At 40.0% G+C, this 17663-nt stretch overlaps 1 protein-coding gene across 1 annotated transcript in view; it reads right to left on the reverse strand.

Annotated features, from left to right (window-relative positions):
- Positions 1 to 2086: 2086 nt before the first annotated feature.
- The window catches only part of SH3TC1 (SH3 domain and tetratricopeptide repeats 1), a 38828-nt gene continuing 23251 nt past the window's right edge, over positions 2087 to 17663 (reverse strand). Inside the window, exons 11-17 of the mRNA XM_018554963.1 lie at positions 14981 to 16645; positions 10669 to 10849; positions 9583 to 9733; positions 7602 to 7724; positions 6470 to 6620; positions 5319 to 5515; positions 2087 to 2320 (exon numbers count right to left, since the gene is read on the reverse strand). Coding sequence (XP_018410465.1) covers positions 2087 to 2320; positions 5319 to 5515; positions 6470 to 6620; positions 7602 to 7724; positions 9583 to 9733; positions 10669 to 10849; positions 14981 to 16645 — 2702 coding nt within the window. The remainder of the gene's footprint in view (positions 2321 to 5318; positions 5516 to 6469; positions 6621 to 7601; positions 7725 to 9582; positions 9734 to 10668; positions 10850 to 14980; positions 16646 to 17663) is intronic.

Below are 17663 nucleotides of genomic sequence, written 5' to 3' on the forward strand. Positions count from 1 at the left end.
TGGAGTAAGCATGGATACAGTCAAACTTCTGCCCTTTTCTGAATAGATCCCGCCCTCCCTGGATTAACATAATTATTTTTTAGGGTGCTAGCAGACGGCCTACCTGCAACATGGAAATGCATGATGCCGTGTGACAATTCCAAGGCACTCATGAGGATGTCAGGTTGAGAAGGGCCACATTAGACTTAACTTTTTCCACAGTTGAATTTTTACTGTCATTTAAAGGTAATGACACTGATTTACAAGGTACATATTACATTTGAATTTCATATATATAGTTAATATATACTACAGCTGTAAAAAAAAATTAGTATCAGCACTGCTGTGTAAATTTAGTCCACACAGCTGAATGTTCCAGAGGAGGGATACCTTCCCCTCCTGGTGTAGACATAACAATCTTATTTACACACAGTGTAGAATGAACCATCTTAATTTGTCAGTTTACATAGAATACAACAAGCACACATCCAGTGTTGGATTTTCCTATTAGAAAGCCCAGCAGTCTTTACAAAGTGGGAGTCATTTTATTTTTTGTAAAATAAAAATTTTATTTAAAAGATTTAATTAAGATTATATAAAATATTTGTTTCTAGACTTGTAAACTTTCAAAATCAATTGAAAATGCTAATTTTGATTTCAAACAGGTAACCCATCAACTTATTTGTTCTGTAATAAATGTATGTTCTTCAGAGAACATTATATTAATTTTATACCGTGCTGTAAGAGGTCATTGGATGCTGTAAATATACAAGATAAAAACTTCTTTTTATAAATGTACAATATAAAATAAAATTTTTATACTGTAAGTTATAAGACTTGAAGGAACATTTAATTAACATGTAAAAATCAATGATGTGCAGTCATCTATACCAATTGTAATAATTGTAGAACAGATAAAGCCATTATAAGTACAAGAGTTGCTAATGACAGCAAAGTGTGCATTTCAAAACATGCAATCTTGCATACAAATCAAATATCAAATATTTGACTTTTATAGAACTTTGGTATATAACTATGGAAGTACGGAAAGAAAGCCCAGCAGTCTTTACAAAGTGGGAGTCATTTTATTTTTTGTAAAATAAAAATTTTATTTAAAAGATTTAATTAAGATTATATAAAATATTTGTTTCTAGACTTGTAAACTTTCAAAATCAATTGAAAATGCTAATTTTGATTTCAAACAGGTAACCCATGATATCATCAAATTATTTGTTCTGTAATAAATGTATGTTCTTCAGAGAACATTATATTAATTTTATACCGTGCTGTAAGAGGTCATTGGATGCTGTAAATATACAAGATAAAAACTTCTTTTTATAAATGTACAATATAAAATAAAATTTTTATACTGTAAGTTATAAGACTTGAAGGAACATTTAATTAACATGTAAAAATCAATGATGTGCAGTCATCTATACCAATTGTAATAATTGTAGAACAGATAAAGCCATTATAAGTACAAGAGTTGCTAATGACAGCAAAGTGTGCATTTCAAAACATGCAATCTTGCATACAAATCAAATATCAAATATTTGACTTTTATAGAACTTTGGTATATAACTATGGAAGTACGGAAGAGTACAGAAGAGCCCTGGGGCCATGCTAAAAAAAATATGAAACATAATTCTGTGTTTAAAAGTCAGAATTCCGAGTTTAAAAGTCAGAATTCAGAGATTAAAAGTCAGAATTCTGGCTATAAAACACAGAATTCTGACTTTAAAAAAAAACAGAATTATGTTTCATATTTTTTTTAGCATGGCCCCAGGGCTCTTCCGTATATAACACTATACTATAAAACGATGAACTGTATTTTTAGTGAGTGATGGTAGGGCTGCAAATTTTCTGCCATGGTATTACGGGACAGTTAGATGTGTATTTGAAAATATGGAGTTGGCCTTTACATCTATGATAAGCTTCTAAAATATATATGTATTTATGAATGTTTTTAAAACTTAATTAATAGCTTTAGTCTACCCAGCCTAGGCTGCTGTAAGCTGATGTTTAATTGGCTAACTGATATCTGCACATCATTGATTTTCACATGGATAATAAATAATGCCCTTTGTGTTTTTCCACTGATCAACCCTTATGGAGGATTCTGATTATACTGCACTGGTGAAAGGTTAATCCTTCGTACATTCAGGTCTGTGGCAAAGGCCCTGGCTTTCTGATAAAAGAAAAGGGATTTTTCTCTGTCCATCAGGAAATTGTGGTAGATCACAGCAAGCTGGGTGTAAATCTTCAGCTGAGACTTCTTGTTGCCTAAATCCATTGCGGCCGCCAGGGCAAGATAATAATATCCAGCAGCGTCGTATGGATCCTAAAATACAAGTGGAAAATTTCATGAAATGATAGAATATCAGTTGTAATCTACAAATGCAGATGTATTGTTTGTATCTCACTGAAAATAATATACCGATAATTAGGAAAGCACCCATACCGATACTAGTACTCACCCTAATGCTCCGATGCCTAGCCCGATACTTGAGCTTCCGGTATCAGGAAGCCGGGCAGCAAGTCATTACACGCTGCCTGGCTTCCTGATTGGTCAGGAAGTTGGCTCCATGCTTCCTTGTCACTTGTGACAAGGGAGCATAGAGCCGGCTTCCCAGCCAATCAGGAAGCCGGGCAGCGTGTAATGACTCAATGCCCAGCTTCCTGATTGGTCGGAAAGCTGGCCAATCAGGAAGCCGGGTCCCGGCTTTATGCTTCTTCGGCTTCCTTAATGGGACGTCCGATATCGGTATTCGGTATCGGCGAGTACCGGGAAAAAATATCGGTACTCGGACTCGACACCGAAAAGCAAATGTTATCTGTATTCTTCCTTGAATTTTGGTAAGCTTTGTGTATTTCCTCCAGAACTGTGCAATAACCCGGTGTGAAACTTTGCCTCTGTGAAGCTTCATGTAAGACCGGTCACAGCTGCTCCCTCACCTTGTGCAGGGTGACTGGTATTGTCTCCGCCCCCTCTTGTATTTTTCTGCAGGCAGCCTGCATTGAATGGAGCCTGCTGGGCCCCTCCTACTACTCTGATCTCTGCACACGCTATATGCAGCATAGTGATGATGTCACTGCTACTCACAAAGTGGATATGTCCTTTGTGGCTATTAAACTATTAAGGAATATAATAAATTAACATTTTTCTGTCCGGAGTTCAACTTTAAGTGTGACCACAGTTTTAGAGCTGCAATAATCTCTCTGTTGGGGGTCACAGATAGTTGGTCCTGATTTATTAAGGTGTGAAGTAAGATAATGTGCAGCAAAGTCAACCTGTATTTACTTCAAGCTTGTGCAGGAACAATTCCCTTTAAAAAAAATTCCAAATACCATTGAATATTTGAGGAAGGGATGCACCAATACCGTTTTTCTGGTATCAAGTACGAGTACCGATATAATTTTTTTTGGTACCCGCCGAATACCGATACCGGAAGTCCCATTAAGGAAGCCAGGCGGGGTGTAATGACTCGCCACCTGGCTTCCTAAATAGCCGGGAAGCCGGGCGGCATGTAAAGACTCGCCAACCGGCTTCCCAATTAGCAGGGAAGCCGTCTCCATGCCTCTCGTCACTAGGCCAATCAGAAAGTTCCCGGCCAATCAGAAAGCCGGGCACCACGTCATTATACAGTGTGCCCGGTTTCCTAATGGGCCAGTTTCCCGACCAACCAGGAAGCCATGCAGCGAGTCATTACACACTGCCCGGCTTCCTGAATGGACGCAAAGCCGGCTCCATGCTCCCTCGTCACAAATGACGAGGGAGCATGGAGCCAGCTTCCCGGCCAACCAGGAAGCTGGGCAGCGTGTAATGACTCGTTGCCCAGCTTCCTGATACCAGAAGCTCAAGAATCGGGCTGGGTGTCAGAGCATTTGGGCGAGTATGAGTACTTGCACAAATACTCGGCATCAGCACCGATATTAGTATTGGTATCGGTGCATCTCTAGTTTGAGGTGAGCACAGGTTTACTTTACCTCACCTTGCTTTTGTTCACGCTTGAGAAAAATCCATCCAATGTGTTTGCCTAAACAGTATATTAAAGTATATTTAAAGGCAACCCTTTTAGTTTTCCAGTTTGGGTAGATTGGGAATGGTTAAATAATCCTCTTTCTGTTTTCACTCTATTTTCCTCTGCCCTCTGTGTCACAATTACCAGATTTCCTTTCATTTCCTGCCCTGTAGGCACAACAGGAAGTAAGAGAATATATATACTATATGCCAGACAGTTGTTACTTGAACAAGTGTCCCCATTGGAAGATGTCCCCTCTTTCCCTGTTCTGAAGACAACTCAACATTTTGAATTTCCCCATTACTTTCAATCCTGGTGACCAGGGCTGTCCCAACCCTATAGGCTATAGAGCTGGGGGTGCTGCTGATAGTGCTTCTCAGGGAAGGGGATAGGGCTTTGCTGATAGTTGCGGATAGTGGTCGTCCGGGGGAGGACGATGCGGTGAAACAGGCAACTTTGTTAGAGTCTGGTCCCGTTCAGCTCACTGATGTCACTGCTTGCCAGGAGCCAATGACATCAGTGAGCTTGGCAGGAAGCTAGGCAGAGTGTCCCAGTTTGCTAAGTGCTCTTAACAACCTAGAACACTCTGACAGTCTCCTTCCTTTCCTTACATGCCACCCCGCACCTCCTTGTCCTGCAGTATATATTCATATCTCAACTTTATGATATAAGTTGAACTTAGTCTGCACTATCAGCCAGGCCAATGTCGAAAATATGGCATAGTACTAGTCTGTAGTCTGATTTTTCAATTAGGTGTACATAAGAGCAATAAAGGAAGTAGTGTTGGTGGGGATCTAGTGGTCTAGTGGGGTTTAGAAATCCAGTTCCATTTAAAGCCGAATTAAACTCCAGAAATTGACATTTAGTCATGTAGATATTATACTAATAAGCATAATTTTCCTAGTTTTACCATAACGTTCCTGCTATAACAGTTGCAAGGGTGTCAACATAAAACTGTACAGTCCAATAGGCAGGAGATTTTGACCTATTGTACTTTGTAATCTAACAGAGTTGGTCAGACATGCCCCCTCTCTTCCTCAGCACTACAAGTTTAAGTAAGGACACTTGTGATGAGTGGTGTGGCTGTTACTATACTATACCAGCACAGAGCACTGGAGGGGCATGAAAACATATCTACTAAGAGAAAAGGGTATGTAAAGTGATTTCCAAGCAAAAAGTAGTTAAACACAATACAATTTGGAGGAGATTAGACTTCAATTGGGCATTAAATCAGAATAGTATTCTAAACTGTGCCAGCCATATGCCATAATCAAGTTCACATTATTAGGTGTGGTTTTGGATTTGATTATTCCTCACCTTAAGGTGATAGAATATGATGTCTCCCAGAATGAGGTAAACCTTCATGTAGTAGATGGTCTCTTCCTCCAATTCCAGAGGAGAAGAGCAGAGGGACAAGGCCTTCAGGTAGAAATGTTCAGCCAATTCACACTGATTCAGGTGAGTATAGATCCCGCCTAGTCTATGATAGGCCACTCGCTCATTCAGCTGATTACCTAAAACACGGACTGTTATTTAGTTGATAGTGTTGGCAAAAACATTTATCAGGCACTGTGATTTAAATTAAAATAACAATTTATCAACAGAAAGGTGCAACTTATAATTCAGTGAGCCTCAATTTTAATCAAATATGTTGTTATAACAGCAGCCAGTACTTACCCATACTTCCTGTGCAGGTCAACTAATTTTGACCAATTAAGCTGCAGAGCTGTTTCCCCATTCACTTATGTTATGGGCATACTGCATTAGTGATCAGAATAATTCAGTAACAGCTTTGTTATTATTTATGATAATTGATTATGGGGGCAATTGCCGCAAAGTTGACTTTAGGCTTATACTATCCTGAGGACAGCCAAAAATATTTTTAAATTCAATATCGTGAGTCCATATGAACACACAGTTGTGTGTGAATGCATCTCACAAGTGAATATGCATCATAAATATAAAAGATTATTGTCACAGTGCATGTGGAATGACAAAGATAACAGTTCACGTGAACGTTTCACTTGAAATCCTTTCAAGATGAGGTAAGTGAAATCCCTGGTGGTCAGCAGGGCCACCAGAACTTTCCCAATTGTCCCAACTGGAAGATTCAGTTATAATTGTCACCTGGACAAATAAAGAGGATGAATCTCCCTAATGAGGGCACAGAGAGAAATACAAACCTGACAGGTGTTCTAAACCTTCAACACGATATCCAAAACTAAAAAAAAAGGTTTACGCTTCAGTTGCATTTCAACCATGAAACCAGGAAAGCCAGTCCCCATTAACACAATAATCCTAAATCAGAGAAGGCACAAATCGGTCTTTTCTGGATAATGGGAATAGAAGACATTTTCTGGTGTACTTTCTTGGGAGAACTAACAGTTACAATTGGGGTACAGGTTCTCTTTATTACAACAATGTGTCTGCTTCATGTTATCAAATATAACTAATAATCCATTATTTACCTAAGTTCACACTCAGTGCTAATGCCGTTTTGGCATAGTCCAGTGCCTCCTCGTAATCTTTAATGCTCATCAACAAGCCCGTGAGTTTATTGCAGAGCTGGAGTTCAGCCTTCTCGTTCCCTGTCTTCACAGCAAGTGGAAGGGCGCAATCCTGAACCAATAAATAAATAAAATGTGTATAGCACAAAGATGTATCTAAAAACTATAGCGCTTTGGTGCAAAATGTAGACCAAGACCCTGCATATTGTGTGATGATATTTTAAAAACTCTGGTTAAAATGTTAGTATTTTCAGTCCTTATAAGATCACTAGGTGTTAGCCAACAAAAAGCGTAAAGAAAAGGTGGATCAGTAACTTCTAATGTCGAGATCCCGGAAAAAGGTTCTGCTTCAGCACAGAGCTTCCTGGTTCCTGGTGCAGGATGAGGTGTGTATGTTACAAAAAGAGTGTCCTAATGTTGAGGATAAATATAGGGTTGAGTCAGGTAGGTGTTGACCTCAGGAGGTTAGAGAGCTAAAATCAGGTGTTAGGTTATGAAGGGGTAGCTAAGTGTTAAGTAGATACTATAGGCTGGCCATACACAGAATACATTTCAGCCAGTTCTTGATGGGCCAGACAAAATTCACTTTGTTAGTGGCTCTGTTCACAGCCTCCCACCCATATCCTTTGATCTGAAAATTAATAGAGCCAGGTGACAAATTCTTATTCAGGTGGCATACCCCTATCCATGCTGTTAGCGTTAGCTGACTGAGAAAAAATGATAAGTGTATAACAGCCTTTGAGCTAGGGGGTAGTTAGGAAAAGTGTGACAATGCAGAGAGTGGTAATTTAAAGTTCTAAACTCCTGATCTCAGAACAAAGCCTAATGAAGAGAAGGGGTGTCAAGCAAAGAAAAATGATGCATCATGTTGTGAAAAAAAGGAATATGCCCAACCCAATCATTGGTAAATGTAGCACATATATTCACCTTGCTTGCTATCTATGCCCTCTTCTCTGAGAGAGCCTTTGACAGCCAGACCAATTGCATCCTAGATCATGCACTGGAGGCTCTTCTGCATATACAAGCTTTGGAGGTGTACGCAGAAAGCACTTTAATGAAAATACTGTAGAATACGTTTTATTTCATACTCTACCCTGTAAAAGGTCACCGCCTTGTCTCTGTCACTGGTCCCATTGAAGAATATATCTCCACAAGCTTCATACAGGGCCATGCCTAGATTTGGGTCTCCAGTACACAGAGCTACATTCTGAGCTACCTGGGAAGAAATAGTACGAGATTCAAAAAGATGCACATGAACGCAAAAGTAATAAACACAATTATGTTCTCCCTCTTTATTTATAAATCATTCATATTTTTCAATTGACTTTTATCAAAAGGAGCCAGGTGGCAAATTGTTTACCACATAGTAACTGTATCCAGTCAGCTGCAGTTGCTGTTCTGGTATTCTTACAGCCACCCACGCTGTTTGGCATGGAAGGGATATCTTAAAGGTGTATAGCGAGCTTTAATCAGTGGACTATTCAGTCTTTTGATAGTTTTGTATATAAATACAGAATAAACCACCTCCAATAGCTTGAATAGGTTTTAATTTTCATAATTCATACAGTTAACTGCTGAAAGATTAAAAAAAAATAATGACCAATTTGGACTTCAAACAATGAAAAAGTGCTCTACCTATTCGCCAATATTGCCCATGGATTGTCCGCTCCATAACTGGACTCCTGTCTCCCATTTAAATGGAGTCACACAACAATTCTCATTCCCCTAATTAAGGTAAATGAGGATTGTTGTCCAGTGTATTTGGATGTCTGAATGAATATTTAGGGGTGCCTACGGCAGCATAAACTTATTCCAGTCTTTTTGTGTGCCATTTATTTATTTATGATACAGGCCATAGTCCCTTAGATCAATAATAGTTGTAACAAATAGAAAGAACAAATGACTGCTGCAAAGAGATTCTCCAGGAGATGTAGGAAGTCTATGGGTGGGTCACCTTTTTACCATCAATAGAAGAATGTCACCAGCACACCATAAATTGAAAAAGCAAAATATTTTATTGCCAATAGCTGTATCCCATTGGCAAGCGCTTTCGGGGCCTCGCAGGGTCCCCTTCATCAGGCTTAGAGATACATGGTGTCTTGGCTCATACAGGGTTAATTATATCATCCTCATAGTGTCCAGCCTGGACCTGCTCCACTTTGATTGGACTTGGCCCTTAGGGTTATAATTCACAATACTACACAGCAACAAATAGGGCTAGACCTAACTTTTAAAACTGTTCTAAGAAAGGCATTCAGATGTACAGTAGTTATACTTGACTCCCATCATTTACCTCTTCAAAGCTCAGTACTTTACTTATCTGCTTTGTTGATTGTATGGCTATATGACTTTATTAACTGGAAGGGGGAAATAGTCAAAAATGTGTTTGTTTGTTTGTTTTTTAGAGAAGTGCAGTAGCTTACAGCAGCCAATCGAAATTTTTCTTGCACTGATCTGACCTCACTTAAAGTGACATTAAGGGCAACCCCCCCCCCACAGTGCTAATGTAAGGGCTTACCTTAAATGATGCCTCCTAATCCAATTATCTTCTTTTCCTCTTCTCTGATGTCCCACGGAGTCTGTGCGGGTACACACTGCTCCATAGACTTACCTTGTGTCTCTCCTCGTCTCCCGGCCGGACATCTGAACTGCGCATGCGCCTGTCCCAAGATCCTTTGCGGCCCCCCGAGAAATGTTCAGATGTTCGGACGGGAACGCACGGTGGAGACACAGATAAGTATTAACCCTTTTTAAAAAAAAGTTTTTTTATCGCTTTGCATATATCTACTGCTTGCTAGCAGTAGATATATGCAAAAACAAATGAGGTTTTAATAACCCGTTAACTGAAATCTGATTGGTTGCAGTGTGTTACTGCACTTGTACGTTGTTGTTGCTCTTGTGTGTTGCTTTTATTGAAAACGACGATTTATAGCAAGAGTTACAAGATTGCTAAATATACTAATATACAAAAATAAACTAAAATAGACACTCTGCAGCTTATTTATAAAGGTGAAGCAATTTCAGACATTGGCCAATCTTTACATATCAGACCCCTTTGTTATAGCAGTGTGTACCTGAATATACAGATCCACCAGCTCATTCTGATCCAGAATATAATAAATCTTCCCAGCCATTAACCATGCATAGGCTTCCTTCTCTTTGGCTTGAAGGTCAATAAAAATACCCAGACTCCTTTTGGTGTATTCCAGGGCTGATCTGCAGGCTCTAAAACAAGAAACATGTCTGACTTTAGTATTGAAATATAGCACAACACAGCCTTTCAGTAGGTCTAAACTCTAATGGGACAACATTTAGGGTGTTAAAGCTTAGTGTTTTGGTTTTCATAAAGTACTGTTTTCAGCACTTTTTCATCCTTTGTCAGTGCCAATCATTTTCTCCAGCCTCTTTCAGCCACTTTCTGTCTACAAGCCACACTCAAGCAGCAGCAGGATATCATTACGCAGGACAGGCCCCCTGATGGTGACAATGGTGGACCATGTCTGTGCATTGTGTGTTGGCACAGTTGCCTGTATTCTCCACCAGTTGTTCATTTGACAGGGTGACAATGCAGGGATTACAAATGGTTGTCAGTTATCACCTGATGATAGGAAGGAACTTAATCACAAGATCTCCCGGTATTATTTTAATGAAAACTGCATATTTATAAAAACTAAATAAAAATTTTTAAATTCAATTAAGATATTCAAGCTTCAATTAGCTTTTAATGATTGGGTTAAAGCTGAACTCTAAGAAAATTGAAAAACTACTTTTGCATTGGTTGTCCCACCACACTGCAAGTCTTAAATGCTCATTTTTGCCTATGGTACCCTTAAAAATCAGTTTTACTTACCTTATCCCTCGCTCCCACCAGCTTCCTCTTCTCCACGTGACCAATCCCCCGACGTAACTTCTCTTCCATCAATTGCACTCTGATGGCACACTTTAAACAGCAATGCTTGTGCTAAAGTGTTTCTGGCCAGGGAAAAAGCTGTGAGATGGTCAAATCCCACCATTCAGTGGCCAGCTTAAGTGCCTATCTATTGTCACTGGTACTATGATAGGGATTAAAAGCTCATAAAGAAAATAAAAGTGCATTGCTCAAATCAAGTAATGGATCATAGCATCGCAATAAACAGGACACTTTTCAATTCTGATCTCACCTTTCAGTACCTAAAGATAAGTACAGTTGACTGATGGTTTCAAGGACTTGGCCTTCCAATACTTTGTCTGCCATTTTCTTGGCTAAGGACAACTGGTATTCATTGTAAATGATGCATTGAGCTTCATTGACCTCATATGTACTGTAGAACTGACATAGAAGCTGGACGGCATGAAGCTGACCTGTCCAAAAGGAAACAGAAAAACGGAACTGTCTGAGTTTATAATAAATATTTAAATATGAATGACTATTACTTAAAGGCATCTGGGGGATTTCCCATGTCTATCTAACATAAATCTGCCCATGTCTCACTGATCAAGGGATTTGTGATCTGGATAGCCTGCTGCTACAAATGTTTCAAGGTCATGGAATAGTTTTTTGGGGGGAGAGTATTCAGTTTATTAGCCTTCCTCTTACCTTTTAGTAATCACGCTGCTATGAGGAAGGAAGGACAGTGTCAGTACAAATTCAGAGATGATTTGAGGATCTACAGCCAAGTGATACACAAATAAGATACATTTTTGTTAATAGTAAGGGTACTTAAATACATTTTTAAGATCTCACTCTTGAGTTTAGTGTTACTTTAATCTTCAATTATTTATTTATAATTACAAGAATATACTCATGAATGGTTGGTAATAAAAGGGGATGGAGTCTGAATACAAGTGTATCATTATTCACTTGTGCTCATTGCAACGTGCTTACTAAAAGGTAAGAAGGAAGGCTAATAAACTGAATACTCTGTCCCCCAAAAACTATTTCATGACCTTGAAATGTTTGTCTTCTTTTTACCACTATACAGTATTGTCATTGCCTAAGTGTGAACGGTTGTTTTATTGTGAGCCATATGGATAACACAGAGAGGTGCCATCTTACCGGTCTTTATATCTTTTACAGAAGCAGCCAATTTGTTATAGGGCATTGTTTTACTAAGAACACTTGTACCATGTGATACATGCCATTGCCTTCAATGATTTGGATATACTCAAAGTAAGTACCCATTCACCTTCATCTATCGGACAATTAAACTTAATGAATGCATCACATTATCCTGAAAGTGATTGTAAACAAAGATGAGAAGTAATTGTTACATTCAACAATATGGAGCATTACAAGCTTGAATGCCCCAAAATAGGTAATAAAACTGCATACTCGTAATTCTGCATCTTTTTATGCTTTTTCAGCTTTGTGATTTGCATTTATTAGTCAGGATCTTAGAATGAAAATGTTTTCTGGAGTCAAATTTGAGAAATCAGCATGGAAACACGCATAGGGAACACAGCCAAGTGCTCAAAATGTTGTTTCTAGACCTGAAAATATGTACAAACAGTTGGACCACCTGCTATATCAAATCCTCTGATTGCTAGTAATCTGAAAATACTCATTTTGAGCTTGTGGTTGGGTAAGCCAGAGGTTGCCAACTCGAATTATGCATACTGCTAATGACAGCTAATTATACTGACCCTTGAGCATTTACAGTAAAAAGAAATTATTCAATCATGCTTAGGGCTGGGTTTCCATTACAGGAGCCTACTGCCAAACCAACACTTCCCTGCTAGGACGGGAGCAACAATTTCAAAGCATTTTCCTGCTTTACTTGGCCTAGACTGGCATAGAATTGTAATAATGTGTAAATCAAAGAAAACCGGGGAATAACCACACTCCGCAAGATACAAGCAATGAATCCGGTGTTTATTGATGCAAAATCATGTGTACATAACAACAAGCTCCCCAGACCAAAGAGCAAACTCTTCTCACATGTTTCACCAATGTGGCTTACTCATACCTCATACTAGGAATGCACCAATACCGTTTTTTCGGTATCAAATACCAGTACCCATATTTATATTTCGGTACTCACCGATACCAAGTACTGATACCAGTATTTCCGGTAGCATAGAGCCGGCTTCCCAGGCAATCAGGGAGCTAGGCAGCGTGTCATTACCCACCGCCCGGCTTCTTGATTGGCCGGGAAGCCAGGTTCCAACCCAATCGGCATTGAGGCCGGCCAAACAGATCTGACAATATGGTGACACAAGCTCCACCCTGCAGACACCTCATTCCCCTCACATTGATCCTCAGCAGCATTCATTACCGTGCCACAGATGTCCCTCTGCCAGCTGGGCAGACACCGTTCTCCAAGCTCTCCCAGATCTGCCCATGTCACCTGTGTGTACAGCGCCCACGTGATCGGCCCTCAGCCTGCTACTACGCATGCGCAGAGTGCCCAGTGCTCTCATTCAGACATCAAGCAGGCGGTGCTGGCGCTGTGCACACAGGAGACAAGGGCAGATCAGGGAGAGCTTGGAGTGTGGTGTCTGCCCAGCTGGCCGAGGGATGGTACAGTAATGACTGCTGCTGAGGATCTATGTGAGGGGAATGATTGGTCTGCAAGGTGGGGGTCGTGTCACCATATTATCAGATTTGTTTGGCCGGCTCGTTGCCGATTGGCTGGGAAGCCGGCTTCCCAGCCAACCAGCATCGAGCCAGCCAAACAGCATGGAGCCAGCTTCCATGTTCCCTCATGGCACTGCTGGTCAGAGGAAATCTCCCTCTGACCGGATTTTTCCAGTGTCGGGAAAGGTATCAGAGCATTTGGGCGACTACGAGTACTCGCCCAAATACTCGGTATCGGCACAGATACCGATACTAGTATCGTTATCGGTGCATCCCTACCTCATACCATACCTCTATGAGTAAACGAAATTGTCGAAACATATGAGAGGAGTTTGTATGCATGGTGAGCATACACTTACAACCTGCACCTGCGGGAGGAATACAGCGTGAGCTGAGCTGCAGAATCGGACTATATATATGTTGATGAAGGGAAAATAAGCTCAACTGATAACTATATAGTAAAAAAACAGTCACTTTGCCTCCACCACCTCTAGGTACAGACAATGATGCGTGTCGCAGCATCAGTTCTCCTAATTACGGTTATTCCGCACCCATCCAGTAAGAAAAAATTTAAGGAAAGATCCCATCTTAGTGCTGTATTTCGTATAATTGTCTATACCTGTATATACTTTAAGGTATTTTTATAGCAGCTGCTTGAGGTTAATCACGTTTTTAGGAGGTAACTCAGACTTTCAATGTATTTACCTCTAGGTACAGGTCTACTTTGCTTAATAGTAACGCCAACCCTAATGGTGCCTTTTTTTCTGTTCACACTGCAGTCTACTGAAAGCCTCCAATACAAAGAGTTACATGTGTCCTAAGGCAAGCGCCAAAGCACAAGATGACTAGTAAAGGTTGGCATTGCCATCCAGAGGCCTTATTATATTCATGCTAAGTCTGAAATAGGGATATAACCTGCAGGACTCTTGCTGTAGACTTGCCAAGCAAATTTGCTACAAATTCAAAAAGTGTCAACTAGAACTTGTGCTGCGAGTGTTCTGCAAGTCTACAACTTGCCAGGAATATGTGCAGCAAGTTAACAAAATTACAATTTCACCCTGCCACAAGTTTGTAGCAAGTTATCCTTGCTATCTGGGTAAGGGGAAAATAAAGAAAGACATGGCAATTTTTAGACACATGTTCGTCACACACAGAGGGCAGTAGTGAGCTTCTCAAACCCAAAATTGCATAAGGTTTTCACTCATTTAGAGTACTTCTGAATAATCCAATACAATGTATAAAAGCCAGTAAAAATTAAAAATTGACAAGAGTGAGAATGAGAGGAAATCTACCCAAAATGAGGGGAATTCCCATCTTAGGTAGTTGTCACCAGACCATTTGTCACCATTTGATGATTTACTCCACATTTCCTGACCACTGTAACATTTTATATTTCCCATCACTTTCTGTCTAGGTGACAATGATAACCAGGGCGAATAGAGATGGTGAACGACACAGACAGCAATAAAAACTTGATAGATGGTCTACTCCTAACACATTCCATCCAAAACAAAAAAATTGTTGTTTTTACATACACTTTAAGGTACAGTTGTGTATATAGATTGTTACAAGCCCTTTAGGGTGCATTTACCCCTATTTGTGCACTGTGCAGCCCACACACACACAAAAAATTGACATGTATCAATTCAAGTGCGTTGACATGAATTAAAACACAAATGTGTGAAGGCAGCCTCACGATTACCAAGACATTTCTTGATCAACATTTTATGACCTGCCATTTCAGTGGGCTAGGTCACCAGATACTGTTGTAGAGGCATATAGGCATTTACAGTAAACAATACAATGCATGGCTGTGAAACATGAACCTCCATATTTGTGAATATTTACCAGGGAAAAAAATAAGTTGATGGTTGGACCATTATGTCCTGCTTAAGGGCCTTTGAAGTATAACATACCTTGTAAGTTCTTTGATTCCATTGCTACAAGTAAAGCCCATTCATAATAAAGTTTTCCGGTTTCCTTCTGGTCCCGAGAGATGAAATGATGACCAAGAATCAGTAAAACTTGAATAAAATCAGCTCTGTTATCCACATGTGGGACACTGGAGTAAACAGATACAGATCTAACTAAGAAATGTTCAGCCACAATCCTAGCTTTTAGATGTAAACATAATGTGCCCAGGTTCGCCAGCACCATTGCCTGATTTTGGAAGTTGCCTGTGTCCTTTGAGATCTGTAGAGCTTTGCAGTAGTGTTTAGCAGCATCTTTAATCATACCTCCTCGCCGTACAGCAATGGCAATGAGATTGTTAATAATGCCCAGCTGGTGTTGTGTACAACCTGAAAATGACACCATAAAGTTCAATATATCTAGAGCTTCAATACTATGTCCATCAAGCATATACATCCAGGCAAGCATGATCCAAATGTCCACCTGCCTATTAATAGCAGAGTTGACTGCTTTCATGATATAAGCTCGAGCTTCCTTATACAGTTGATGAGCTGCACACAGCTCAGCTATACCTAGATACATAAAAGTGCATAGTTCCTGTTCTTGTTTGGTGACCACTGATTTCAAGGCACATTTTAAGTGGTAGGCAATCTGAGTTGGAAATGCCTTATTTCCAGGTCTTTTCATTCCACAAAGCTTAGAAGCATTTTTGATGATGAAATCAACCCTTCTTAATGATTCCATCAAGCCACAAGAGTTCTGAGAAGCCACCTTAACACAGCTCAGGGTCAAATGTGGCAGACATTTGTGACTGTACATGTCAGCTAGTTGGAAGTAGTATCTTGATGGTGAGCAACCACTTGATGCTGTCATGTTCTGTAAAACCTGTAGTCGCTCGATGTAGGGAAGAGCTTCATCGTATTGCCTTAAACTGGTGAATGTTTTACACAAGAGGAAACAAGCATTTCTTTCACTTTTCTGATCTTGGCTCAGTATGGCCTTTTTTAAGGCATATTTGAGAACCACAGGTTCCATGTCTGTATTACTAATATAGTTTTGTAGTCCAAGGATAAGGGATGAAGACTTGTCCATCATTTGCATACTCTTCTCCTTGGATTTTTGCTTTAGGTATATAGCGTTTAAGTTCATGTGGATTGCAGTAAAGAGGAAAATGTCTGAAAAATCCCCATTTAGGACTCCCATTGCTTCCTCAAAGTAAACTCTTGCTTGTGAGAACTTGTGTTTTCTGGTACAAAGCCTGCCAAGAAGAAAGCAAAGCCTTGCAAGGGCCCAGGTCATGCTGGCTTTCTTTGCCGCTTCTCGTGCTACACTGAGATGCCGAACCAGATCTTCCTCTTCTCCATATCCATAAAACAGTCTAGTTAGAAAAGTATATGAGACATCATAGAGCTTTTTGAAGCCTGGGAGATATGTTCCACTATTTAGAAATTGAAGTAATGATTGCAGCCATTCATACTGCTCTTCACAAATACAGAAACGTGTGTCCTTACATGTGTCACAGATAGTCTGGGCCTCAGAAGAATCAGTGTTGTTTTCTTCAAAGACAGTAATTTCTTCTGGACAATTGTTGGACTTCACCAAAAATTCTTCCAGTGTCTCTTTTAGGTTGGCACTGTCATTGTATGATGTCTGATCACATTCTTCTGAAACTAAATAGAAGACAATGGATATTATTGCACTGATTTATATTTGTAAATTATACAGAACAACACTCTTATTCATATAAAACATCCAACCATGTCTGAATGGTTGTGTCTAGATTTCAGTCTAAAGATTCTTTTGACAAATTTTATTTTTTTCAAATTAACAATTAAACAGAGCACAATGTTGAAGTATTAAATAGAGCTGATGCAGCAGCCAGACATTTTCTTATGGTTGAGGGTCAGTAAGTTATGCTTATAATAAAGTAACCGGCGGTTCATTATGGTAAGCTTATATAATAACAATACATTTAGAGAGAACCTTCCGATGAGGGTCATATTTGCTTAGGATCGTAGTTAGGTATTACAACTTATTCTGGAAAGGTGACTGGGAGGTTGATCCCAGCAATCAGCAATCGTGTGGAGAGAAATAGGGTAGGGAACAGGGAGGGCGAAAAGACCAGTATAGCTTAGGGATTAAAGAGAGAGGAAATAGTGCAGAGCAAAGAGAGACTCACGTAGGTCGGATCGGCTTCCATTTTACCTCTCCTTGGAAGCCTATTAAATCATCAGCTGGGCAGGGTCAAAGAGAAGTGGACTGGCATAGGAGATCCAAGCTCTCCATATTCTCTTAAATTTGGTGTAAGAATCAGTTAAGATTGCCGTTAACTGCTCAATAATCATTGCGTTAGTGACACGATTTTAAATTTCCAGGTAACTAAGCACAGGGGATTTCCAGGATCCAGCTATGGTTTGTTTGGTAGCCATGAATATGTGAGAGGTTAAGCATTGCTGTCCTTTAAGTATACCCAGTATAGGTTTGAGTAAGAGTGCCTCCCATGGGTGTGCATAAATTACATCCCAATACAGTGTTGATTAAAGGAGAACTATGGGGTCAGGGCTTTTCCCCATAGTTCTCCTAAGGGTAACGTGAGGACACAAACTAGCGTCCTCCCGTCACCCAAAGCTCAGTATACCGCGAGCTGCAGCTCGCGGTATACTGAGACGCCGCAGCCGGGACGGATCC

The sequence above is a fragment of the Nanorana parkeri genome, unplaced genomic scaffold, assembly GCF_000935625.1.
Source record: "Nanorana parkeri isolate BGI_ZX_2015 unplaced genomic scaffold, ASM93562v1 scaffold180, whole genome shotgun sequence".
Taxonomy (NCBI): domain Eukaryota; kingdom Metazoa; phylum Chordata; class Amphibia; order Anura; family Dicroglossidae; genus Nanorana; species Nanorana parkeri.